The 27261-nt window shown below is 48.5% G+C and overlaps 3 protein-coding genes across 7 annotated transcripts in view; 2 read left to right on the plus strand and 1 right to left on the minus strand.

Annotated features, from left to right (window-relative positions):
* The window catches only part of TSC1 (TSC complex subunit 1), a 46076-nt gene extending 45553 nt beyond the window's left edge, over positions 1 to 523 (minus strand). The window contains exon 1 of the mRNA XM_049832714.1: positions 217 to 523. The gene's annotated coding sequence lies outside the window, so the exon portion shown is untranslated. The remainder of the gene's footprint in view (positions 1 to 216) is intronic.
* A 1718-nt stretch (positions 524 to 2241) lies between these two features.
* CEL (carboxyl ester lipase) lies at positions 2242 to 18715 on the plus strand. 4 transcript variants are annotated; one of them, XM_049832733.1, is made up of 15 exons: positions 2242 to 3310; positions 9574 to 9769; positions 10272 to 10330; positions 10433 to 10537; positions 10966 to 11765; positions 12960 to 13110; positions 13549 to 13671; positions 14018 to 14215; positions 14316 to 14446; positions 14888 to 14995; positions 15215 to 15332; positions 16201 to 16387; positions 16944 to 17147; positions 17649 to 17846; positions 18352 to 18715. In XM_049832733.1, exons 5-15 carry the CDS (start codon positions 11673 to 11675, stop codon positions 18554 to 18556), a joined length of 1716 nt encoding a protein of 571 aa, XP_049688690.1. In that variant the 5' UTR covers positions 2242 to 3310; positions 9574 to 9769; positions 10272 to 10330; positions 10433 to 10537; positions 10966 to 11672; the 3' UTR covers positions 18557 to 18715. The 4 variants fall into 4 exon arrangements, with proteins under 4 accessions (XP_049688690.1, XP_049688691.1, XP_049688693.1 ...); XM_049832734.1 differs by lacking the exon at positions 10272 to 10330; XM_049832736.1 differs by lacking the exons at positions 10272 to 10330; positions 10433 to 10537.
* Positions 18716 to 19297: 582 nt separating this feature from the next.
* GTF3C5 (general transcription factor IIIC subunit 5) lies at positions 19298 to 26909 on the plus strand. 2 transcript variants are annotated; one of them, XM_049832737.1, is made up of 11 exons: positions 19298 to 19453; positions 19888 to 20110; positions 20352 to 20550; positions 21638 to 21833; positions 22211 to 22315; positions 22836 to 22950; positions 23644 to 23724; positions 24289 to 24386; positions 25046 to 25128; positions 25432 to 25574; positions 26234 to 26909. In XM_049832737.1, the coding sequence occupies exons 1-11, from the start codon at positions 19304 to 19306 to the stop codon at positions 26389 to 26391; spliced, it is 1551 nt and encodes a 516-aa protein (XP_049688694.1). In that variant the 5' UTR covers positions 19298 to 19303; the 3' UTR covers positions 26392 to 26909. The 2 variants fall into 2 exon arrangements, with proteins under 2 accessions (XP_049688694.1, XP_049688695.1); XM_049832738.1 differs by having other exon boundaries at positions 19301 to 19372.
* Positions 26910 to 27261: the final 352 nt, after the last annotated feature.

The following is a 27261-nucleotide window of genomic DNA, read 5'->3' on the forward strand; positions in this document are numbered from 1 at the left end:
ATAACCTTCAACGGGCAGCTGGGGTCTCATGTCCTAAGGCTGTGCTTCTCCAGCCTGCTTCTCCCTCCTAATAAAGCACAGATCACCCCAGTCCTGTCTTTTATTTCCCCAGGACTCTAGGGCAGGCAGCTGCTTTCACCATTTTTGCAATTTCTGAGCACAGAGATTACTGAAGAGCAGTTACACTGGAGAAGACAGCGTCAGCCTTACACTTACGTTTGTCAGGAGCCTGGAGAGCACATCCCCAGGAGACGCAAGGACTGCTTTAGATGGATGGGCAGCAAGTAGAGAAACACTTTGGGATGGCCTTAGGCAGTGTGCTGCTGCAGAGCGGTGCTCAGGAAAACATGTCTGTGGCCAAAGCAGCCTGGGGGGGGGCCAGGCTGACCCACTCCCACAGGCGCTGGGAGCGTATCTCCAGAAACACAGGCTGTGGATGGAGGCCAGCTGGCAAAGGCACCTGTGAGACAGTACAGCCAGAGTCAGGAGGTGACCTGAGATGGGAGGAAGAGCAGAGGGAATTAACTTACAGAGTTCGCCACTAAGGCACTACAGTTTCTTCCCCCAGAGTAACAAGGTGCCACTTTCAGACCCCTGGGTAACACTGCCTGAGCCCCATCCTTCCTTTAGGACTATGGATGTCAGCAACCCAAAAGAAAAACTGGGCAGAGCCCCACAGCCCCTTGTTCCCTGCAATCGCTGATCAGGGAGAGCCGTTTCCCAAGGAAGAGGATGGAAGGACCCAGCTTGGCTCTGCTCCGGAGCAAACAGCGGCACCCTGCATGGTTCCTCGGGCTTTCATCTGCACCCCCTGAAGCTCTGGAAATGCAGGTGAAGGAACGAGGAACGAAGCAGATCTGGCATTACCCAAACCTCACCACACTGGGCTGGGGGAGAGCCTTCCACTCCCTACACGGCACCAGCCACGGGCAGGCCTGCTGCATGGAGCAGGCAAAGGGCTTCCCTGATCCTTGCAGCCACTGAATGCACACAAGGGTTACCCAAGGATGCTCAGCACCGGTCAGGATCAGGCCATGGCCGTCACCAACTCCAAACACACCTGGCCTCGCTCTCCAGCCATGCAAATCTTCCCCAGTTCTGACCACTCTGGAAACAACCCCTTTCCCACCATCTACCCTTGCATCAAAAAAATATTCTCGTCGGTCAATCAAGGAAACAGATAACAAAAAGCAAAATCTCAACTAATCTTTGTGGCCGAAGAAAGAGCTGATTGTTTTTGCCTCTCTCTGAGCCCGCCCTGTATCCTGCACTTCCCCAGTCCTCTTCACACCTTCTTCCCTTTATTGCCAGGGAAAGAAAATCCTGGTCTTTGGGCTGTTTTGTTTAGCAAATGAGGGACATGCAAAGCAATAACCCTGGGCATCTGTCAGAAGGAGAGAGGTGCCTCTGTGTCTTCCAGACAGCCTTCAGGCGCTGAGAGCAGCAGCCCAGAAATACTATGATCAAGGGTGGATTTAAGTTTGGACACAGGATGCATCTTTCTCTTCCTAATGAAGACAGAGGCACAGAACACCTGCAGGAAGCAGAGGTGTGTTCCCAGCTAGCACGGCATTATGCTGAAGCTTATCTTCAGGTTGTATTAACCTCCATGGAGCAGAATCATAAGGAAAGCAAAACCCTGAAGTTTTCACGTGGTGTTGGCAATGGCTAGGGAAGGCCTAAAAGGAACTGAGAGGAAGGACAGGGAAGAATTAGGCTCCAACTGGGTACATGTTGTATTGGGAAAAAAATTACTTGCTGAGTTCAGTTGCTTCCTGCCCTAGACTTCATGAGGAAGCATTTTCAGCGAAAAAAGATAAGAGCAGAGTCCCTTGTCCTCGCAGCAGGTCGTTCCCCCAGGGCCACACAGCCGTAGGTGATGGGGACACACCAGCAGGTTAGTTCTAACCCATCAGCACAGCACACAAGGCGAAACCTGAAGGCTTTAGACAATCTCCCAGAAATAGCTGCATACATACGTTTCCTTGCGAACGTTTCTGCCTGCCATTAAGGGCCTAACTTGGGAACAGATAGGGAGCTTGACCTGCAAGGCTGCTACAGAATAAAAAAAAAGTACATCCCACACAATTTTTTATCACTTATTCTGCTCACAAAGCAGAGATGTTTTTCCACTTTTGCCCTGGAATAGCACATGCAACACAGAGAAGACAACTCAGAACAGCCACACCAAAATTATTCAATGACAGTAAATCAGTCAGTTGCCTCTGTGCTGGATGAGACCTAAGAAAATGCAGATCCCTGCAGAGTTCCTCACCCACCATCTTTCAACTAACAGTCACCATGGACACACTGATCTTAAGGCTGCAACCCTGAACTGAGACTTGAGATCTGTCACACATTTCCTGCATGACCTCGGGCAAGCCACGAGCGCTGGATTTCTGAAATTGTTCAACACACTGTGAAGCTCACAGAAAGCTTCACCCCATCTGTGAAAGGAGGATAATTCCCCCTCTCATCTTCATTTCACTTGTTTATTTCAACGGTAAGATAGTCAGGAACGGGACTGCCCCTCCTTATCTTCTACATACAGCACCTCGCACAATGGAGCCTTGATCTCGGCTGGAACACCCAAGTGCTACTGCGATACTAATAACGAGCGATAGAAACTTAATTTGGCAAAGCAACCTAATTCTGTAACTGGCTTAGAAAGAAATCCTCTAAGCGTGCACAGCGAGACCCCTACATTAAAACCACTAAACTGCCAGATGAGTGGAGAAACAGGGCAAGCAGAAACACCAAGAGGATAAACCAGCCATGTGCAGCATTTCCACCGGTGAATAGTATTCCGGGGAGAGAGACAGAGCTGGGTGTGGATGCTATGAACATCCCACTTGACACCCTCATTTTAAAGGTGTTGCTTCAATACAAGCATTTTTCAATCTGGTCCTTGGGCTGATTTTGACCTGTTGGCCCAAGGGTGATTTGTGTTCACTGTACCAGACGGCAAGGCAGGCAGAGAGCAGAGTCCCCAGGAATGGGGAAATCTGAGGCTGGGGAGGAGCTGAGCATGCACTGGGCTTAGCTTTGGTCTGATAAGTTTATCAAGCACTGCCGGCTGCTAACTGTCAGCCGGCAAAGCGGGCCTGTTAGGGAGGAGGAACAGCTCCCAGGGCGAGATAGGACAGCCCATGCCTTATCGGAGTGCCTGAACCAAAGAGAGAACTGGAGAGTGAGCACTTTCCAACCACTTCATCTGAACAACAGACAGATTGGCAGGAAAGGCCTGTCAGCCCTTTGCTTCTGCCACCCAGGCATCAACAGGGAGCCCCCATCCATGCAAATAACCCTGGTAAGTACAGCATGAGAGTTGCAAATGTGAACATAGGGGCCTGAGGGAATGCACCGGGTAGGCTTTCTTAGGAAAATTGCCCAGGGGGGAGAGTCAGATTTACAGCAAACAATTCAGATGCTTACTGAGCAAGCTGCTCCTGTTCAGTGCCCAGAGCAGCAGTTCTTCCCCACACTGCCTTCCCTAGGTTTGGGAAGGGAATCTAGCACTTCAGAATAACACTAGTCGCTAAGTTCTGGTGTACAGATAATTGCTTTGTTTTCCTTTACTGTTTCTGAAAAATAGTTAAAAAAACCAAACCAACTGAACAGAAGAGGAAAAACCTGACCATTCCCATCTGAGCTGCAAGAGTGTGGGCCAGCAAATACCCCTTCACGCCTCTCTTAGGGCAGCAATAACTAAATCTATACCAATAGAGCTGCAGCAGAGAGACTCTGCTATATTTGGATGAGCTCCCTTGGACCTGTGCAAGCTACCTGTCCTTATACCTCAGCCATGACAGGGAAGATAAGAGATTCCCACATGCCACATTCTCCGCTTGGTTTCCCTGCTGAGGATGGGCTGTGCAGGATAGAACCGGCATCAGATCAGCAGCTTCAACACACTGCGTTCCTTCAGTCTTTCAGATCACACCGTTATCAGGCCACTGCTCATTTAGACCATAAGGACAGCTGTCATCCTGCATCCCACCCACCTTTGGGTCTTTGGCTGGGTCCAAGCTGGTGACTTGGGTCCTGCCTGTATCAGGGGATTTGACAGAACGCTGGCCCCAGTGCAAGCCCTGACCCTGTGCTGGGAGGAGGTGTTCATACTTTGCTGCCTGGGTGCCAGTACTGTCTCAAGCCTTCTATGGGGTACGAGGCAGGAAACCTTCTGCAGCAGTGATGTGGGCCAGGATATCTCCAATGTGAGCTAGTCACTCAAAGGTTCCCTTTCTGGTAAGTAACATATCTAGGAAGCAATTTAGCTCCTCCTAAAGCACATACCTAAAATAGGACAGAAGTCATGTCTTCAGCGCACCTACTTCTCTCTCCTTGAAGAGAAAGGGAGCCTAATATCTGTAGATATCTAAAGTTACATGAGATGAGTCACACCCCTGTGGTTTCTGCAACACTCTGGGACCAAATTTGTCACAGCTCTTTCTGCTCCAACCCATAATCTACTGTTCTCCAGGCCATGAGCAGCCTCTAAGCTGTTTAATTCCTCTGTGCATCAAGGGCTCCTAAGCAAGTTCTAAGTATGGCAGCCACATTCAGCACTGGCCAACAAAACTCTGAGGTTCAAGGCTTCCTCATGAAGAATGAGGAGTTAAAAAACCCTATCCCATTGATTCTGCCTTCCTCTTGAAGAATTTTAAAGCAATGGAACTTTATCTTACATCCCAGGCCCTTCTATATTAGGAGCTTTGGTGGGATTTTTGGCAGTGGTCAAGTCCGCTGGTTTCGTCTCTTTATAAAATAGAAATTATCTCTTGCCTCAGTTGGGGAAGGGGAAGTCAGAGATGATGGAGCATTCCTGTTCTTGAAAGGGCCCCATCCTGAGAGCATGGACATGGTGAACCAGTGTGTCAGTCAGACATCCCTGCCCCAGCTCCTTATTTAGATCCAGCCTGTAGTAGCTTGACTGTAAATCAGTCAGGCTCAGTGGACATCCAGGTCTGACAGCACCTGGAAAAGAGAGTCCAGAAACTGCAGCTGCATTTTCTGGTATCATAGCATCATGGAGAATGCTAAATATGAGGCTCAAAACTCAAAGAGGGATTATTCCTGGCTTTGACATTGTCAGCTGATCGGAGCTAGTCACTATCCCTCCCTGTGTCTCAGGTTTCCCCATTTGCAAAGTGAGGATAATAACATGGACACGCTCCGAGATCTACAGATAAGAGCAAGGTAGAATTGCTGCACATGCACGGTAATCTTACACTGGAGTGGCATTGTGAAAAATCCCACAGAAAACACATAATGCATCAAAGCAAGGTCTCTGCATTGTAATCTGCCAACCTGCATTTCTCACTTTAAAATATTTGCCCAAATTTCAGTAGGACAACTAGAAATGGAACTTGGGTCACCTGGACTTCCACTTTCTATCTTACCTCCTTGAAGTATAACTAAGTTGAACATCCCAAGTCAAAACTCTGTTCTTAGGAAAAGTATCATGTACTATTGGTAAGATTTTATTTCTGAGTTCTGGAAGATACTTATAAAAATATCCACAAAACTAATTTTCTAGCGCCTTACATTAAAGGCAGAGCTGACAGAGCAGAAGGCCTTTGGTTTCAGAGTGAATACGCAAGGGACAGCTCAAGTTTCCCATCTTAATTGGAACTTAAGGAAATAATAAGCTAGAAAGTCAGAGAGCCATGTCTGCGTGCCTGCTGCATAGTGCCACAACAGTGGTGTTGGAGGACTCACAAATACTAATGATACTTTGCGTTTGATAGCACATACTACCTAAAGATTTCAAAATGCTCCACAAAGACGGAAACACCTTATCCCTGTTTTACTGCAAGGAAACCAAGAGCCAGGGAGAAAGTAACTCAAGGTCATACAGAGAGCGAGTGAAAGACCTAAGAAATTAACTAAGGCATTTTAGCTCCTAGCTTTTATTTCAATCATTAGGCAGTGTGCAAAAATCATATAAAGAGCTGCATAAGTTGTACCAGTGGAATTCTGTGCATCTTCTCCAAATAAACAGGCTCTTGACTGTCTCGGAGTCGTGGCACATCTTTGCTCACACTACACCTTGCTACTGCAAGTCTGGAAGCAGCCACTACATACCATGACCTATTTCAGGCCAAATCCCACTGAAGCGGGCACAATACACAACAGTCGGCAGGATTTAGCCCCTACCCTGCAAGTTTTCTCACAGCATCATTATAAATTTTGTGGGAGATGATACAACACAAACCTTGTGGTTGTCAGGATCAATAATTTATATTTTTGGGGTACCACTTCCTTGGCCCCACTTCCTCAATCCCAAAGTCCCCAGCAATCTTAGCTCGGAAGGGAATGTGACTCAGGCCTTCCACTGAAGGGCTGTCATCTGCAAACCCTGAAGACTGGATGTGGCCGTGGTTTTATCACTGGCCACCAGCTGCCTCTAGAGCTCTTGCCTCCTCCCCAATGATTCAGCAAATCTTCTTGGAGGAGAAAAACAAGCACACAAGTGAACAAATCACAATGTCAGATTACAAAGATGAGCAGAGAGAAACTGCGGCTCAAAGGAGGGAGATAAAAGCTGGTGAAGTCTCACGATCCAAGGACTGAAAGGGCTGGCAAAGACTTGTATTTTTGGAGGACGGTGATAATAATGTGAAAAATAGCGTTGTAGTTTGGATTCTTTACACTGTGAAACATTCCTAACTATAAAAGAGAACACTGTGGAAGGGAATTAAGCATATTCTGCCCTCTGCTATCTGGGCATTGCACAGGGCTGATACGGATTTTTACTGGTATAGCTGAAACGTGAACAGTCCATTCTGGTTTGCACTGGAACAAAGTTCCACTAAGCAAACTATTTTCAGAAAGAGTTTCTGCTCTCTATAACCAAGACTTTCAATAGTTTGGAAGCCTATTATCAGGCACTTTGAACATCACTGTTCCTGAGAAAAAAAAGTTCTGCAAGTCATTTGGTATCTAAGGCATGGCAGAAGGCAATTAGAAATAACGTTTTGACTTCTGACAGTTTGGCTGCTGTATCATATTTATATATTATAGCCCTTTTCCATAAACATTTTGTTTCCTGCTGTAACCACTTCTGAGGTGAAACACCTTATCAGCTTAAAAGCTCATGGTACACAGTCTATAGAATAGAAAGTAAAGAAGAAACTTCAGCCAAACCTTAGGTGGGGGATGTAGTATTTCCCCCCATGGCATTCAGCCCTGACACTCTGGGCAGAGCCCAGACTTCCAAGAATGCCATGAAACCTTAATGGAAATAAAAGTATTTGCAATTTATGGAGAACTCATGTCATGTTTGTGGAATCTCTCAGCCCAGTGGGTCCTCTGATATCTGTGAGACAGAGAGGCAGCCTTCCACTAGATTAAATGCAACACAAAAAATAAGCACAAAAGGAAGAGGAGATTGGGAACTGTGTGTACACATACTGTGGATGGATAAACTGAAGCTGACTTTGGTCTCATATTGCTTTTACACTCTTGCTGATTTGTCTTACTAACCAGCACAGAGATCAATGTTTTGACACTGAAGTACAACTAAGCAGGACCGACTTACCTTGCTATGGGTTTGTGTATTCTCTGAGTATGTATTCACCTCACCAACAACTTTCAGCTCACAAAACCTCCTTGACCCCTCTCCAAGGGCTCCCAGAGGGAACAGGGTTTTGGAGTACATACTTACAGTCCCTGCTTCTCTTCCCTAGGAAACACGAAGGGAGCAACCACAGCACACGCCAGAGGACCTCCTCTGAAGCTCACCCAGGGAGTTAATACTATGTTAGCCATGTGTAAATAATGCCAGGGCTGTCTCCTTTTAAAGCATTTCCCTGTGCGGTGCTGCCACCTGCTCTCACAGGTTTGGGGGTTTCCTCTCAAGTCTAACAATAATCAGGTGTGTTCTTAGAGCTCCAGTGTCAGAGCCAAGGGAATTACAGTTTTTAAGCTGAAAGGGGAGACCTTATCACCATGTTCCAGTATTTAAAGGGTGGTTACAATGAAGATGAAGATTCCCTTTTTACAAGGAGTCACATGGAAAAGGCAAGGGGTAATGGGTACAAGTTACTTCTGGGGAGTTTCCGATGGGATACAAGAGGAAAATTTTTCACAATGAGAACAGTCAGCCATTGGAATAATCGCCCCAGGGAAGTGGTGTATTCCCCAACATTGGATACTTTAAGATTCAGCTGGAGGAGGTGCTGGGGCATCTTGTTTAGACCATGCTTTTGCCAGGAAAGGTTGGAGCAGATGATCCTTGAGGTCCCTTCCAACCTGGTATTCTACGGTTCAGGGATCCTATGAAAATGTGGTACTACTGCACCCTACAGGGTGAAAACAGTGAATATATAATTATTTTTTTTTTTAATCGCAGTTTCTAAGCCAGGCTCATTGCTTTGGGGAGGGAGGCTGGCTCATGGCTCCTGGGTATTTGCAGCTGGTGGTTCCACTTCTGCCCCATCGCAGAGCTCTCACAGAACAAACACACCCATGGCCCACCCTGCTAGGACAAGCAGAAGGAACAGCAAGGCTGTAACACTAACACACAAACACACATACACAGAGAAATGCCACCAACCCTGACTCAGGGACTCCGTGGCGGTGGGGAAGCAGGGCTCTGCTGTGCTGGAGCTGTCCCGCATGTCCCGGCTGCGGTGCACAGGGTACCCACGGGAGAGGGGGAGCTCAGGGATGGGGGGGAGGTTGGTTGCACGGTGTGGAGGTGGGATGGAGACCTTCACCTGTTTAAACTGCTGCCTTGTTCTGTTTCATCCCTCTTGATTTGGTACAACAGAGGCAGGCATGCTTGAGAAACTGCCTGGAAGCAGAAACCTCAGCAAAAGTCTGCTTGAGGGTTTGATAGCTGAGGGGACCTGGTGATCTGGTGACGAACGACTGCCTCCCCCAGCACGCTACATGCAGCATGGGATGCAGTGAGCCTGGCTTTCTGCCTGCTTCCAGTGGGCTGGAGCCAAGGGGAGAGCGTGCAGGAATCGATGCCATATGTTCCTGTGACCGCACTCACCGGACCTGTTCCCTCCTGGCGCCCAGTTAGTTTTGCCAGAAGAACAATCTGTGAGATCTCCCACAAGAAACATCTTTCATTTTCTCACTGTAGTCCTTCATCAGCACTTCTTTAAAAAAAAAAATTATCTTAACTGGATTTCCATCTTGCCTTGTCCCTGCACCCTACTGAGCTGCTGTAACTACAGCAGAGCAAATGCAGAGCGTGAAGCCTTTTGTGCTGCAAATGCATTTCATACAGATTAGTAGCCAACTGCCTGAGGATTTTCTGTCAGATAGTGCAGAGGACCTCTGTCATCAGGCAGCTGTATGTAGCTTTACAGGGTTTTTTAATTTACATTTTCTTTCCTCAGTGGTGCCACAAGAGTCTTTTATGATACCAGTATATGATTCCAAAATCCACGTGGAAGTGGGACCAAAGGTAAAGCAAACCATTGCTCACGCAGCTGAGTCCCTTCTCTTCCGAAATCTGGAGCACAAACTTCCATTTTCGCATGTTCCCATGAAGGCCCAAGTCCGTGTGTGCCACAGGCAGAAAGCAAACCCGATGCTTTCCCTTTTTCTTAGGGAGGGATACAACAATCCCCAGGTGTCTGGTGAGAACCTGATTGGCCTCAGCAGGGCCCGTCGCCCACACAACGCGATCTTTGTGAACTTTGATGATGAAGAAATCCCAACTAAACCCCTGGATGCTGCTGTACACACCTGGAAGAAAGTGTGCACCAATCCTGTGGATAAAAAGGTGGAGGAAGAGCTGAGAAAGGTATGTGCCTTATTCCTGACCTGAGCACTATACTGCAGCATGCAGACCTCATCAAAAATTGTTGTCATTGTAACTACTGCTGGCTTCTCTGAAAGTTTTGTGATTGTGTTTCCTGTTTAACCTTGTTAATGGGTGAGATATGGGCCTGTGTAATTAGGCCAGGAACCCAAATCCAGGCTTTTGGGTTCCACTCCAGTTTGATATCAGCTGTCCTTTTTACCCTTAGCAAAACACACATTTGTTTTTTCTGTTCTCTAATCTATCAAACGAGAAGGGCTGTACTGGCATATTCTGCCAGGGATACAGGAATATTTGGTGTCCTGAACAGCTGCAGCTCCCCTTGAAATGATGGATGGGGTAAAAATTTGTTCAAGGCACGACAATGTCATGTCAGGAAAGTGAGTGAGTGGGACATATCTGAAATGTCAGCCAGGGCTCTGGAATTGTATTCCTTAGAGTTGCCTGTGTTCTGAAAATGAATTTTGCAATTTGCCTTCTGCAGAGCTCTCCAGCTCTTTTGGAGAGTAGACTGGCTGCTGGACAGACACTGTTCTTCTGAGGGTAATGATGGGCAAATCCAAAGTTTGACTGATAAAACAAGTCTCAGTAGACACCACTGAGACCACTGTGTTCATTTCCATGGTTGTTTCTGTATTATTTTAGCTCTTTGAAGTTCGTCCTGTCTGGTCTCGGAATGCAGTAAAAGCCAATATCAGTGTCCACCCAGACAAACTGAAACTTTTGTTGCCGTATTTGGCCTATTACATGGTGAGTCTGTTATATCTGCCCTTGTGCCTGTCTGAGGCTGCTAGGAGACAGAGCAAGGGAGCATCAGCCGGGTGTTCCTGGTTCTCTACGTCTTGTGCAGGACACTAGGTCTCAGACCATAGGACATAGGGTTCCCCTGCTCTGATTTTGCAGAGGGCAGGTTGAGAGAAAGGACTTTCTGAGGTCACCTAAGAAGTCCATGACAGAGCTGGCATCCAGTCATTACCATCAGAACACATCTCCCTCTTTCTGGGTTAAAGGCTTTTGTTGATCAGATACCTCTCTTCTCCCCACCTTGCTGAAGTCAGCATATCCCAAAGACCAGACTGCCTTTCGCACACCAGTCCAGCACTTCTGTTACTGAGCTAGGGATATTCTGCAGGGTGCTTGCCCTCAGTTCAATATTGGTTTTCTTTTTTCACCTCTAGGTTATGCCCCTAATGATATGCCTGTGAAAGCAAAACAAAGTCTGCCCGTCACTGTCAAGGAGCAGGGTATGCTGTGCCAGCAGAAGGGCTTTCTTTGGTTAAACAAGTGGTGCAGATTGCAAAGAGCAGCTGGCATATGAGTCTGGAGAGGATAAGGATGACGAAGAGGAGGAGGATGAAGAGAACTTCAAGCCTTCTGATGGGAGTGAAAATGAAATGGAGACAGAAATTCTGGACTATGTGTGAACTCAGTGACCAGTCTGACTGCTGTTGGACACAATCTTCTCTGCTCTTGTTCCTTGAGAGCTGAGGGTTCAGCCACCATGCCCAGGATGTGGGAAAGCAGAACTTGTACTAAGATGGTAATGATCTCTCTGCACCGACTGTGGTGCCTGCTGATGGCTGTCATTCTGCATGTTTGGGAGCCATTGCCTACATTTTCACAATCGCTGGCTAATAAGCCCTCAAGCAAGCTCAACAAACTCCCAAGAAAGAGCCCAGAATCCAAGCCATACACCAGAGAAGAGGAGAAGTTGCATTCCCAAATCTCTCCATGTGTGGGAAGTGCACTTTGGCTGGGTTGGTGGCCACGTGGACAGTAGAAAAGGTGCCTGAGGAGGTGCTGGGGGAAGCACTCCGGTGCTGCTGGAGTCCTTAAGGCAGGTGCTGCCCTTCTGCTTGCCTAAGGGGAGTGAAAATACTGTGCCATGACTTCAGCATTGAGCCCCACTGGCCATCTTGGAAATAAAGCCTGCAGGAAAACACACTTTCTGGCAGTGAATAATTCCCTTCTGTGGGAGGTAGCGTACATTGTCCTCACTAGCTGATGCACTTCTCAATTCTGTCTTGACTTCCCCGGTAGTTAGCAAGGACTGAAGGAAGCAGGCAGTGGGGCAAGGTTTCGGGTCCACAGAGGTTGGCTGCTCTGGCCATTAGTCTGCCACTGCTGGCTGGATTGCTACCACCCTGTCACAGAAATGAAGGCTCTGCTGGCATTTCCTGAGCCTTGTGCATTCCCCAGTGTGTTATGAGTGCAAGGTTTCTCATTTGTGGCCGATAATATGCTCTAATGCATGGTTTAATATGATTTCAGCCTCCTGCACTTGTGTGAGGCTTCTCAAGGCTTCAGCATTTTTTTATGTTCTCTGGAGTTTTGTTAGACTGAGATATTTCCTTAGGTTTGGCCTCCAGCCCACAAAAGCAACATCTGCAGGGCTCTCACACAGTGACGCCAGTCTGCCTCAGCCATGGTTTGGCCTCAGCCTACTGAAGGACAAGTGTGTAGAGGCTGCCCTAGTTTACCTTAGAGCCAAGACTGGGTCATGGCATTGACACACAGCTGCACTCCTAGATATATATATATATGTAAGCCTCCATGTGGGAATTGGCTCCTCAGGTGTGCACTCACCATGGCTCGCTGGGAGATCCTGTGCTTTGCCTTGTGCTCCTACATCGGGGTAGCATGGGCTGCAACCGTAAGTACCAAAACACTTCTTATGGCTTTGCAAGACATTTTGCCTGTTCCTGCCTGAATAAGCAAACTCCTGCTACGTCTGGTCTGGAGCCCATGAAAGTGGGCCTGTGGACCATGACAGCCAAGGCAGGGTGTTTTTAGGTGCCCTAAAAATGGCCAAGACTCTCATCAACATTCTTCCAAAACTTCCTGCACACTTCTGTGTCAGGTCTGGCCTGGTTTACATCTTAAGGCTGTAGGTCCTCACCTTCCGCTGTTTGTCTTTGGGACTGCAGGGGAATTGCCGCTGCCCATCTGCTCCAAAGGGCAGCCTGCAGGACATCTACATGGGCACAACTCCAGTGGCAACTACCTGTGGGCTTTCCACAAGGGTCCAAAGGGATGGCTGGGGAAGGTGGGCTGTGAGTGGGTCCATCTGGGGGACCGAGCAGGGCAAGGTGTGGGTGCTGGCAACATGGGAAGCCAGAGGCATGAAGGACTGTGCAATGGATTTTTCTCTTCTCAATGGTGCCACATGTAGCTGGGTGTGGTGTACACCGAGGGCGGTTTTGTGGAAGGCGAGAGTAAAAAACTGGGACTCTTTGGGGATTACGTCGACATCTTCAGAGGGATCCCCTTTGCTGCCCCTCCAAAGGCTCTGGAAGACCCCCAACCTCATCCTGGCTGGGAAGGTAAGATCCAGCTTTTGAATGCCTTTGGTCTGGTGTTTTGTTTTCACTTCTCTCTCTGTAGTCCATTATTGGCAAGCCAAAGACGTTTTTGCCTGCTTTCATCTACTAAGCAGAGCCAAGAAAAAGCTCTTTGTCTCATGGTGGGTATGAGAGTCTGCGTCTAAGTGTGCCCAAGCAGCTCAAGTAACCACATGAAGTAACAAATCCGAAGCATGGCACCTGCATCTCCCCTACCCATGTCTCGGCTGTCCAGAACTAGTTGACATGGGAAAAGGTCCCACTTTGTCACTCCCTCAGGCCGGTCACAGGGGCTGGGGAGGCTTTGCTGCCTCTGTATTGGACTCACGGAGGAGAGGATGGATGGATAGACAGTTTGCAACCAAACGATGGAGTTGATGCCTCTAACTAGGACCTGCTGTCTTCCCTCTCTCCTCTCAGGAACACTGCAGGCAAAAGAATTCAAAAAACGCTGCATTCAGATGACACTTACACAAACTGATGTCCGTGGAAGCGAGGACTGTCTCTATCTGAACATCTGGATCCCTCAACAGAGGAAACATAGTATGTGCTTGGCAGAGACCTGGGGAGGAGATTCTCAGTTGCCTTTTGTGGACAAATTGCTCTGGAGCATCTCTCAGCAGCTATGTTCCCATAGTGGGCAACTGCAGGAACACTGATTTTCAGCGGGAAGGGTGGGAGCCATGTCAACCAATGTCCCTCAGCTGCAGCGTGTTGGGAGTTTCAGCCTCTTTACAGAGCGTAGACTTTCTTGGCCATAGGCTATTGCACAGCATCATGTCTGTTCCTGCTCAGGTGGAGCGACGCTCAGCGAGGGGGTATGGGTGTGGATGGGCAGCACCTTCTAGCAATGTTGTAGCTCACACTGCTTTTCTTCCTCATCTCCCAGTCTCTACCAACTTGCCAGTGATGATCTGGATCTACGGCGGCGCCTTCCTTGTAGGAGGGAGCCAGGGAGCCAATTTCCTCAATAACTACCTCTATGATGGCGAGGAGATTGCTGTGCGGGGCAACGTGATCGTGGTGACCATCAACTATCGCCTGGGGCCCCTAGGCTTCCTGAGCACCGGAGACGCAAACATGCCAGGTACTGTAGCTGCTCCCTCTTCAGGGGACCCTGTCACGGGTCCCCAACTTACTGGCTTTGCTATGTCCTTGCTCAATGGTGGGTGCTCTCTGTTGCTCAGGGAACTATGGGCTGAAGGACCAGCACATGGCTATTGCCTGGGTGAAGAGGAATATCAAGGTCTTTGGGGGTGACCCAGAAAACATCACCATCTTTGGGGAATCAGCTGGTGCCGTCAGTGTCTCCCTGCAGGTGTGTTGTACTTGTTAGACCCCACCAGAGCCACTTCTTTTCTCCGTAAATGGGAGAGATGGTCCCCTTGGCACTCCACTGCTTTCCTCCACACACTGCCTGTTTAACATCTTCTTCTGCTCGGGGACAGCAATGCTCAGCCTCTTCACCTTGTAGCCGCTCCTCCTTCTTCAGCTTAATCAGCTCCACCTCTGCAGGCACATGTCCTTGCTTTTGGGACCTCTGGTGAAATAGCATTTACTTGCCATGTCCCCCTATTCTGCTCCTCTTCTCACTATATCACCTTTTAACTTTAACTGCTGAGGCTGTTAAATAGCACGAGAGCTGGCAGCTTCCTCGGGGCTGGTGCACAAGCTGTGAGGTGATCGGACAGGTCTGGGAGGCGATGGGCTTTTCAGGAGTTTGCACCTGAAACCCTCTTGTCTCTATTTTGTACCACAGATGTTGTCCCCAAAGAACAAGGGCCTGTTCAAGAGAGCTATCACCCAGAGTGGTGTCGGTCTCTGCAGCTGGGCCATCCAGAATGACCCGCTCTCCTGGGCTAAAAAGGTAACATGCAAGCCTTGCTTGAGGGAATGGAAAACAAAAAAAGGGATTCTCTAGAGAAGAGCATAACTAGCAAGGTATTCAGCAGGATCCATGCTGCCAAATACAGAGCTTTGGAAACATGCTGCTTTGAGATTAAAACCCACCTCTGCCCTGTGAAGTTGGTAACGAAGCCTGGCTTCAGAGGGTAGTGCTGGGAGCTTTCTCTCTCTCCTCCTGCAGATTGCACAACATGTGGGCTGCCCCACAGACAACACCACCGCCTTGGCCAACTGCCTGCGCGTCTCTGACCCCAAAGCTGTGACACTGGCCTACCACCTGCAGCTGACCAACCTGCCCTGTAAGTTCCCTGGTCCACGCTGTGGTCCGCCACGCACCATGCCTTTGATGAGACACTGGGGTGATTGCCAGGAGTGTTGAAGCAGTGCTTGTGTCCTTCAGAAAGGGGACAGTAATGACAGATCTCACAGTTGCCCTTCTGCAGGCAGGTGCGCGTTGCGCTGAATGAATGCCATTCATCGTGCAATGGCAGCGGTGGCAGAGGAATTACCCACGGGCCATGCCTTGGCTCCAGAACAGCTGTTTGGGCTTTCTGTTCTGTGAAAGCAGCAAGAGCATTCCAGAACACAGTTTACAAACAAAAAAATAATTGACCACAACCCTGCTATTTTCATTTGAGTCGCTGGGTGGAGTGTAGGACTCTCACAGCAGGTAGGGAATGCTTCTGCTTTTACTGCCTGTGAGAATTTCTTTCCCAAGAAGACTCTCCTCTGTTTGCTCTCCTCATGCTCCTAGTAAACAGCCCCAGTATTTAGCCTTGCCCAGGACAGACAGTGGCCAAGCCACCACTGTGCAGCTGCACTGGCCTAAGCCAGCTGTCCTGGCAGTGAGTGAATGCAGCCAGATGGGGTGGGGAGAAGTTCTGCTCTTCCATACCTTGGACTGGGCATTTTGGGAAGGGGCTGGGGGAAGGAGAGGAACTGTTGATGACACCTGCCTGTACTTGGTTGGCAGATGTCTTGTTCATGTCCCCCAGCTACAGGCATGAGGTTTACTGAACGTGATTCCGTGGTCACGCTGAAGTCACCACCCAAGCGCTCATTCACCTTAGCCTATTCCTTTGACAGTTCCTTGAGCCATGGGATATGCTGGGCCACACATGTCTTTTCTCAGTTCCTAACAGACTCCGGTTTTGTCTCCTGCTGCAGCTCCCCTGGTTCACACACTTGCCCTCACTCCTGTCATCGATGGAGACTTCCTCCCAGACATGCCAGAGAACCTCTTTGCCAACGCTGCTGACATTGACTACATTGGTGGGATCAATAACATGGATGGACACATCTTCGCTGGCATTGATTTGCCTGCTATCAATCGCCCATTGGTGAAAATCACTGCGTAAGTGAAGGATGCTCTTAAAACCCTTAACAGGAGGAACCCTATCTTTAACATAGCCCCCAAACTCCAAGGCCTTAGACCTGAGTGGACAGGGCACTACCTTCAAAACAGGATGTCACTCCAAGCCAGGGTGCCTAGGGCATATGCTGCCAAGTCCAGAGCCTTCAAGAGAAGGGGCCAGCTAGTGGGGAAGCCTCCCCATGTACCTTTAAGGTGCTTCTGAACTCAGCACCAGGGACAGGCTTGGCAGCCCTGATGCTCTCTGTCCAGAGAAGGTACATGCCAGACATGCTGGGTGCCCACCCCTTAATACTCCTCTTTGCGGAAAAAAGGAGCTTGTGGCCAATTTGGCCCCAAGCTGTTCTGCTGAGAAGGCTAGGAAGCACATGCCCACCATCTAGGACCTGGAATGAAATCACTGGCTTTTACTCCACCAAACCATTGCTAACCACAGGGTTGGATATGAACATCAATGGGAGCTGAGATCCATTTCCACGATCCCTGCCCCACTTGAAGCTGCCAGTCTGTAATTAGTTGATACTACTTGTCTTTTCAGGCAAGAGGTCTATCATTTGGTCAAAGGACTTACTGTGGACAGGGGCGAGCGTGGAGCCAACGCGACATACAACCTCTACACGCAAGTGTGGGGTGACAACCCGGACCAGGAGGTCATGAAGAGGACAGTGGTGGACCTGATTACTGACTACATTTTCCTGGTTCCCACACAGTGGGCACTGTATCTGCACCTGCAGAATGCCCGGTGAGCAGCTCAGCCCTGGCAGGAGCCCAAAGCCCGCCAGGGGCTGAAACGCTGTGTTCCTGGCACAAGGGGATGAGGAGTGGGTTAAGAGGGCTGAACTTGAAGGAGACACGCTTTTTGGTACTGAGCACATGCTTACATGTACCTTGTACAAACACTACTTCTCTAATGCTGCAAGGGAGTCATGCTAGGAATTTGTTTTAAATTTCCATTAAAACAAGTTTTTGCTTCCTCAAAACTTCAGACTTCATCCTAGCAATGTTTGATGCCATGAGACATGGCAGTTGGATGATATGAGGTTTAGGGTGAGAATCAGAAATGGAAGTTAAAAATTACCAGATAGAATGATGTTTTCTCCTGAGACCACCTCTTAGATGCACATGAGCATCTTCCAAGGCTGAATCTCTGTCTCTGCTGGTATTTGGAGCGTGGTTATGAATCTGCACCCCTTCCTCTGATTTTCACTCACATCCACTTAGCATGTCTATTTTATTTCTCCAGGAGTGCCAAGACATACAGCTACTTGTTCTCCCAGCCATCCCGAATGCCTGTCTACCCAAGCTGGGTAGGGGCAGACCATGCTGATGACCTGCAGTACGTGTTTGGGAAACCCTTTGCCACCCCTCTGGGCTACCTGCCCAAGCACAGGACTGTCTCAAGTGCCATGATTGCTTACTGGACCAACTTTGCCAGGACAGGGTGAGTGATTCCAGTTCCACATTTGGGGCTTGCTGCAGCACTTCAGCCTGCTGCTCTTGTCTATTAACTTCTCAGGAGCCATTCCCAAAAGCGGGGTGCCCTCTCTGTACTTCTGTTGTGCGCCTGGCTCTATGTCTCCCGGTGGTGGAGTTTCCTCTGGGTCATCCAGAGAACACCTGGGGACAGCAAAAGCATTTTCAGAACTTGTGAACTCTGCTTAGACTTAATGATGAGGTTTGTTTCCGAATCCTGCCGTTCAGACAGGAGTTAAGCCCCTGCCTGCAGCCAGGGACGATGCTAGTGGGGACCAAGGGAAGAGACTGCAGGTCAGCAAGTCACTCCTAGCAGGCAGAATTGCTATTTCTTGTCCCAGCATCAAACTCTCTCTTTGCACTTACTTGAAGCCTCACTTGAGCAGACGGGGCCCCTGCCAAACACCACAAACCTTGCTGCATCCACAAGCTGCCCTGATAAAACTGAACTTCTATGTCTCCTTTTTCTCCAGTGATCCCAACAAAGGGAATTCAAAGGTGCCCATTGCCTGGCTGCCCTACAGCAATGACGGCAGTTACTACCTGGAAATCAACAACAAGATAAACCAGGACTCTGTGAAGCAGAATCTGAGATCCCGCTACGTGAACTTCTGGAACACAGTCTATCAGAGTCTGCCGCAGGTTGCCAACATCTCCCTGACTGAGGAGCTGCTGTGAAGCTAAGAAAAAAACACACCTTTTGAAAATAGGCCAAATTCATTAAAGGCTTGCTTGTAACTGAGCGATTACGGCTTTTCTTTGTCTTTGCCGTGACAGGATTTTCTCCCTAACGTTAAAGCCAGGCAATGAGCAACATCCAGTCTGTGGGCAAAGCGTGTTCCCCTGTCCCGTAACACAGCAATGTCCCGGTGAAGCCGCAGACACCGGGAGCCGCGGCTCGGCCTGCTCTGCCAGCCGTTGGGCTCCGGGTTTGTTTTTCCTCATCGCAGGACAGGCCCTGTCCTCTGGATATCCCCACGTTACCATCAACACCCACGCTAATAACAAACAGCCCTTAGATAATTACAGTTGTAACCTACGAACGCAAACCGACGGGTGACCTGTTGCCCTACGTGCACGGAAATCAGCTCCGAAACTCAAAGAGGGTGAAATAAACCCAATGGCGGGAGGTTATTCCACACAGGTTTATGGGCACAAGTCCCGTTCCACCCCCCCCCCCCCCCCCATGCCTTGGCAGAGGCCAGGCTGAGCTGAGGAGTTCCAGCTCCGAGCCCGGGCGAGAAGAGGAGCACGGGTGCTCGCCCACCTCCACCTCCACCCCCAACCCGCGCCCCCCCACCCCGGGCCCGGCCAGGCCCCGCACCGCAGCAGGAGGAACCGATCTTCGGCGGAACCTTTGTGCCGCGGCCCGCGGCGCTGAGGAGGGGGGCGAAGACTGGCGGGAGGGACCGGGGTGGGGAAGCGATGGCGGCGGGGCGGCAGTGGCGGGAGCGGGGTTCGGCCGTGTTAGAGCTGCCCCGCACGCCGCGGTTGGTGTGTGTGGAGTACCCGGGGCTGGTGCGGGACGTCGGGGCCATGCTGCGGACGCTGGGAGGAGAGCAGGGGGTGTCGCGGGTGAGGAGGGGGAGCCCCGGAGGGGCGGGGGGGGGGAGGTTATCCGGGCGGGGAGCCCAGCCCCGGCCCTGAGGAGGGGGCTGGAGGCGTGAGGGGGGCCCGGGCCGGGGCCGAGGAGTCCCCCCGCTGTGGGACCCCTTCGTTCGGGCCCAGCACGTCCCCACGCAGGCTCCACGCGTGGTTTCGGGGTAAGGCCGCTCGCCTGGGCCGCGGCTGTCCACGGGAGAGGAGACGGGAGGTGTCGGGCAGGGTGGGAGCGGCTGCGCGTCCCCCTGACCCGGTGTGGGTGGAGCGGGAATTCATCTCCCTGAGGCGGCGTGAGGGGAAACGGCTGGTGAGGGTGTGAGGCCGGGGCCTGGTGCCAAAGAGAGTCCAGGGGAGACGGGCTGTGCGGGCGCAGTGCTAACGGAGACCGTGCTTGCCCTCGCTGACAGATTTATGCGGACCCTGCCAAAAGGCTGGAGCTGTATTTTCGCCCGAAGGACCCTTACTGCCATCCCGTATGTGCCAATCGCTTCCCCACCTCCACCATGCTGCTCAAGGTGAAAAGGAGGACCAAGAAGAAAAAGCAGTTGGACACCGAAGAACAAATTCAGCCAGAAGTCCGGTTTGAAATGGAAATTCTTGGGACTGTCACCACCGTTTACAAATTTCAAGGTAATACTTAGGTTTGTGTCCATGTGGCTTAAAGACGAGTTTGTCTCATGGGATGGGGAAGTGTTTCCCTGTAAACAACTCAGGACTGGAAAGAAAATCAAGTATCCTGTTGTTACAGCCTCCTTGCTGTATAAACATTTGCATAAACTTATCAGACTCCTGCTCCTGAAAGTTGAGTGTTGTGAGAAATATGGTTATATTCACAATGAACTTCACAGTCTTTTAAATTTGTTTCTCACAGGAATGTCTGATTTTCAGTACCTGGCAATGCACTCTGGTCCTGATGGCAAACAAACCTCCATGTATGACAAGGTTCTAATGCTCAAACCAGAGAAGGAAGAATTTTTCAATAGGGAATTACCTCTCTACATCCCGCCACCAATTTTCTCACGTCTGGACACTCCCGTTGACTATTTTTATCGGCCAGATATACAACACCGGTTAGTGCCTTTTCTCATAATGTAGTAAATAGCTGTGTTGGTTCTGGAATGGACAGGTAGCGAAACATTTTGGTAGTTTGATGTATACTTCTAACAGACAAGCTTTCAAGTTAAGATTTCCTTTTTGATCACTTGAAGATGCCTCCAATCTATTTTGACTTCAGTATTATAATACGATCTATGCTCTTGAAGCATCAGAGCAGGACTAAATACATCATTCATGTATTTCACCTGTTTAAGCTGCTGCCTTGTTGTGTTTCATCCCTCTTGATTTGGTACAACAGAGGCAGGCACGCTTGAGAAACTGCCTGGAAGCAGAAACCTCAGCAAAAGTCTGCTTGAGGGTTTGATAGCTGAGGGGACCTGGTGATCTGGTGAAGAATGACTGCCTCCCCCAGCACGCTACATGCAGCATGGGATGCAGTGAGCCTGGCTTTCTGCCTGCTTCCAGTGGGCTGGAGCCAAGGGGAGAGCGTGCAGGAATCGATGCCATATGTTCCTGTGACCGCACTCACCGGACCTGTTCCCTCCTGGCGCCCAGTTAGTTTTGCCAGAAGAACAATCTGTGAGATCTCCCACAAGAAACATCTTTCATTTTCTCACTGTAGTCCTTCATCGGCACTTCTTTAAAAAAAAAAAAATAATTTATCTTAACTGGATTTCCATCTTGCCTTGTCCCTGCATCCTACTGAGCTGCTGTAACTACAGCAGAGCAAATGCAGAGCGTGAAGCCTTTTGTGCTGCAAATGCATTTCATACAGATTAGTAGCCAACTGCCTGAGGGTTTTCTGTCAGATAGTGCAGGGGACCTCTGTCATCAGGCAGCTGTATGTAGCTTTACAGGGTTTTTTAATTTACATTTTCTTTCCTCAATGGTGCCACAAGAGTCTTTTATGATACCAGTATATGATTCCAAAATCCACGTGGAAGTGGGACCAAAGGTAAAGCAAACCATTGCTCACGCAGCTGAGTCCCTTCTCTTCCGAAATCTGGAGCACAAACTTCCATTTTCGCATGTTCCCATGAAGGCCCAAGTCCGTGTGTGCCACAGGCAGAAAGCAAACCCGATGCTTTCCCTTTTTCTTAGGGAGGGATACAACAATCCCCAGGTGTCTGGTGAGAACCTGATTGGCCTCAGCAGGGCCCGTCGCCCACACAACGCGATCTTTGTGAACTTTGATGATGAAGAAATCCCAACTAAACCCCTGGATGCTGCTGTACAGACCTGGAAGAAAGTGTGCACCAATCCTGTGGATAAAAAGGTGGAGGAAGAGCTGAGAAAGGTATGTGCCTTATTGCTGAGCTGGGCTGATCACTATACTGCAGCATGCTGTGTAGGAAAAAACTGCATGCAGCCATTTTCTCTGACTTCCCCAAAAATTCTTGGTGATTGTAACTGACTGATACAGCAAGTGATAGTAGGCGCCACTGACACTGCTGTGTTAAGTTCAATTATGCATGTCAAGATTTGAATCTGTCTTTGCAGCCAACTCAATACATTAAGTTCCTTTTTGTGTCACTAGTTGTTACTTTACCATTCTTCTGATAGCTCACAATAAGGGCCAAAGGCCCCAATACAGAAGACAGTCCACTTGAAAAGCTGAACTGCCACTGGTAACCTCCCTCCCACTGTTTCATGGTTGTTTCTGTATTATTTTAGCTCTTTGAAGTTCGTCCTGTCTGGTCTCGGAATGCAGTAAAAGCCAATATCAGTGTCCACCCAGACAAGCTGAAACTTCTGTTGCCGTATTTGGCCTATTACATGGTGAGTCTGTTATATCTGCCCTTGTGCCTGTCTGAGGCTGCTAGGAGACAGAGCAAGGGAGCATCAGCCGGGTGTTCCTGGTTCTTGACTGTTTCTGAGGTCCTACCACTAAGTACCTGAGCTTAATGTTATGTAAAGAGGAAGAGGGAAGGAAAGCCTTGCTTCTGAACAGAAGTTAAAGCCATGGAGGATTCAGTTACTGTTCACTCCATTGGTTCCAATTGGCTTTGCTGTTCAGACACTCAGATTGACTGTCCATCTGGCAATGGTAGTAGAATTTGTCCAAACAAACACTTTATTTTGACCTTGCAAGTTAGTCTGTAAAAGCACACAAGTATTTGTACTTCAATGCATTGATTGCCCAAGTTTCAATATAAAAATACTGGCGTGGCAAGTGAGGAAAGAGCTGGTTAAAGAAATAATCCTTGGGCAATGACAGGAAGTATTAGAATTTTCTAAGAACCTCTGCAACACTTTACTATTTTTTTGTAACCATCTTCCCCTATGTGTGTTTATGCAGTTAACAGGTCCTTGGAGAAGCTTATGGGTTAGGTTTGGGTATGACCCCAGAAAACACCCTGAAGCAAAGATTTATCAAGTACTGGACTTCCGAATTCGCTGTGGAATGAAATATGGTAAAAGGGCCCAACCCACAGAGACGTTCTCTCTGCTTTCTGGTTAATCCTGGTAGTACTTTTCTTTTTACTTGTTTTTCGAACTCTTTTGCCATATTTCTGCTCTGATGAAGATGACACCTTTTGAGCTCATTGCTTACCATAGTTCTTCCGTAAACTCCTTTATTTCATAGTATGCAATATGTCTTTCCTCATCTGGCACATTCCAAGCTCAATGGGCAGCTGGCTGACTTTGCTCCTCCATGTGTTCAAAGCCCAAATGGATGTAGCAGACGATCTTCCCTCTCGCTCAGGGGAGGCACTGAGCAGTAGATGCTGTTGTGTACATAGTAGCTTTTTCTCAAAGACATCAACATCTTGTGCAGGACACTAGGTCTCAGACCATAGGACATAGGGTTCCCCTGCTCTGATTTTGCAGAGGGCAGGTTGAGAGAAAGGACTTTCTGAGGTCACCTAAGAAGTCCATGACAGAGCTGGCATCCAGTCATTACCATCAGAACACATCTCCCTCTTTCTGGGTTAAAGGCTTTTGTTGATCAGATACCTCTCTTCTCCCCACCTTGCTGAAGTCAGCATATCCCAAAGACCAGACTGCCTTTCACACACCAGTCCAGCACTTCTGTTACTGAGCTAGGGATATTCTGCAGGGTGCTTGCCCTCAGTTCAATATTGGTTTTCTTTTTTCACCTCTAGGTTATGCCCCTAATGATATGCCTGTGAAAGCAAAACGCAGCACGTATAACTACAGTCTGCCCATCACTGTCAAGAAGCAAGGTATGCTGTGCCAGCAGAAGGGCTGTCTGGCTCTTCTGTTTCTTTGTTTACCCCATCCTAGTTGCAGGTGGTGAAGGGTCTTTCTGTGTTCTAGCTGAGCCAAAATTGGAGTTTTATTTCTGGTTATGATACGGTGCTGCTGTTAAGCCAGTAGAAGAGTCTCCTGCTGGGAAGTGTTGTGAGAGTCTTGGATGCGTGTCTGGCTGAGCTACAGTACCTGTTAGCAGACAGAAGGGTGTTGTGCAAGCAACGGTGTGGGAATTCAGCATTTGCTTCTGTTCAGTGATGGTGCAGAGTAAGGGGAGAGTTGTTCTCTTTCCTATGTCAAGGGAGGGTAGAAAAGGTTAAAATTATGAACAAATGCACTGCAGAAAAAGCTGCCACACTCGCCACCTTTCCAGTGACTGTCCAGAAATGTCTCTGAAGAACAAGCAACACATGCTTAGTTGCTGGGTTGGTCTGGTTTTTGCTTACCAGCAAAGTTGAATCAACATAGAGAAGTGACAGTACAATGCCACAGAGTGAAAGATGTCCCTCATTAGGACTCCTTTTTTTGTCTTTCAGTAAGTCATACAGTCAGTGTACACGATCTGAAACAGGGCCTTGGTACATCTGGTGCATCTGGTGCAAAAAAGCCTGCTTCCAGCAGGTATAAACTGAAGGTAAGCATTACTTTTACAAGAATCTTGAAATAGCTTAGTGAAAAAATGTTGTCAGTCATTAAGGGGACATTTTTGAGTGAGCTGATGTACAACTAGCAGTTTCCCAGGTAAACCTGAGGACATGTTACTACAGAACTTCACCTGCTGTGCATTGAATGTGTTTCTTACATGTTGCAAGATGGCACTGGTACTCTCAGCCCTAGTCTTAGATGTGATGAGCATTTTGTTTCAATTGATAAAATTGGAACTTTATGGGTGGTGAAGTGCAAAAACTCACCATGTGTTTATCAGGTTGTCCTGCAAAATCCAGCAGGGCAAAATAAATATTTAAACAGGAGTCTTTCATTCTTCCATTTTTGCCAGAATGAAACCTATGATCCACTGTTACACAGTAACAGGCTGCAGATGGAGCTGCAGTTTGAAGAGATGAAGTGTGTTCTCTGCAAAACTGTGCTGTTGTGACTATGGCTGCAGTGAAATTTTGCTGCATTCCTCATTCAGCTTTATCTTTTGCCATATGCAGACCTATGCCTTGGAATTGATTTGTGTTGGAAGTGCCTTGTTCTTGAATCAGTCCATCAGAAGAACTTCTCAGTTATGCCAGAGTTGTCACGTTACACCATAAAATGCACACTCATCCTTATCTTCTTTCCTCTTAGGAATCCATCTACATTTTCCGAGAAGGAGCCTTACCCCCTTATCGACAGATGTTCTACCAGCTTTGTGACTTGAATGTGGAAAGGTATTGCACGCTGGCAGCTGAGTCTTCTGTTAGAGCTAGATTTCAAAGCCTATTGTTTATATTCAGTCCATTCCCCTCTCTCTCTCCTTGACCAGAAACTTAAGAGGTGTTTAGCTTCTGAATAAAAATAGAACAGACTTTTCACACATGAACTTCCTTTCCCATATGACAATTACCTTAATAACCAAATACACTATTCTAACTCAATGAAGTAAAGTGGAAGTAAGCCATAGTCTGTCTCATTTGAAGCCTACATCTGAATGTAGAGGGCTAACGTTTTCCTTCCCTTTTGCTGCTTTTTAGCCTACAGAAAATCATCCGTCGGAATGATGGCACAGAGTCTGAATGCACAGAGCGGGATGGGTGGTGCCTTCCAAAGACTAGCGATGAGCTGCGAGATACCATGTCTCTGATGATAAAGCAGATAATCAGATCCACAAGACCTGGTAAGGATTATTCCGAACATCAAAGTGTATTACTACCTTCCTGATGGTGTTGAGATGTGAGCTGAATGAGGATATTGCAGTCAGCACTGGGGCAGCAGCGTTCCTGTATTTGCCTCCTCCTTTGTGCTACATCTGGTGCTCTTTGTGTTCTAGCTCTTTACAGTGTGTGAGCTGAGGGTGTTGTCCTGCAGCTTGAACTGGGGTTGGGATTAGGAGTGGCTGGGAGTAAAGGTTTTCTGTTTCATCTTCCCAGTATCACAGCCTTCAGGTTTTAAATGTCTTTGCGTAGTCATAATGAGGACCTTATCCTTACTGATGTATCTGTTGGTGGCATTTTACTTTTTATTGATGTTATTAATTGAACAAGAAGTGAGGAAATTATTTTTGCACAATGCTGGGCCAAAGCAGTATCCCAGTGAATTAGGTCAGAATCAGCTAGGAGAGGAGGCACACCACTGCAGATCTGCTGCTGTTCTGCCAGCGTTCCTGGAGTATGAAAACAGATTGCTTTGGGCTTGATGAGATTCTACTAAAATGTGCAGCACTAGCTGTGCCCCTCCGGCTTCTGCCTTCCTCTCGCTTGTTTTATGAAGTCTATTGCAAATGCCCCCAGGTTTCACTAAGAGGTATCACAGTGTTTTTCTTTCTTCCCAATTAAGCTCTTTTCTCAAATACAACAAGCAGTGCAGATGGCAAAGAGCAGCTGGCATATGAGTCTGGAGAGGATGAGGATGACGAAGAGGAGGAGGAAGAGGACTTCAAGCCTTCTGATGGGAGTGAAAATGAAATGGAGACAGAAATTCTGGACTATGTGTGAACTCAGTGACCAGTCTGACTGCTGTTGGACACGATCTTCTCTGCTCTTGTTCCTTGAGAGCCGAGGGTTCAGCCACCATGCCCAGGATGTGGGAAAGCAGAACTTGTACTAAGATGATAACGATCTCTCTGCACTGACTGTGGTGCCTGCTGATGGCTGTCATTCTGCATGTTTGGGAGCCATTGCCTACATTTTCATAATTGCTGGCTAATAAGCCCTCAAGCAAGCTCAACAAACTCCCAAGAAAGAGCCCAGAATCCAAGCCATACACCAGAGAAGAGGAGAAGTTGCATTCCCAAATCTCTCCATGTGTGGGAAGTGCACTTTGGCTGGGTTGGTGGCCACGTGGACAATAGAAAAGGTGCCTGAGGAGGTGCTGGGGGAAGCACTCCGGTGCTGCTGGAGTCCTTAAGGCAGGTGCTGCCCTTCTGCTTGCCTAAGGGGAGTGAAAATACTGTGCCATGACTTCAACATTGAGCCCCACTGGCCATCTTGGAAATAAAGCCTGCAGGAAAACACACTTTCTGGCAGTGAATAATTCCCTTCTGTGGGAGGTAGCGTACGTTGTCCTCACTAGCTGATGCACTTCTCAATTCTGTCTTGACTTCCCCGGTAGTTAGCAAGGACTGAAGGAAGCAGGCAGTGGGGCAAAGTTTTGGGTCCACAGAGGTTGGCTGCTCTGGCCATTAGTCTGCCACTGCTGGCTGGATTGCTACCACCCTGTCACAGAAATGAAGGCTCTGCTGGCATTTCCTGAGCCTTGTGCATTCCCCAGTGTGTTATGAGTGCAAGGTTTCTCATTTGTGGCCGATAATATGCTCTAATGCATGGTTTAATACGATTTCAGCCTCCTGCACTTGTGTGAGGCTT

The sequence above is a fragment of the Accipiter gentilis genome, chromosome 29 (assembly GCF_929443795.1).
Source record: "Accipiter gentilis chromosome 29, bAccGen1.1, whole genome shotgun sequence".
Classification (NCBI taxonomy): Eukaryota; Metazoa; Chordata; class Aves; order Accipitriformes; family Accipitridae; genus Astur; species Astur gentilis.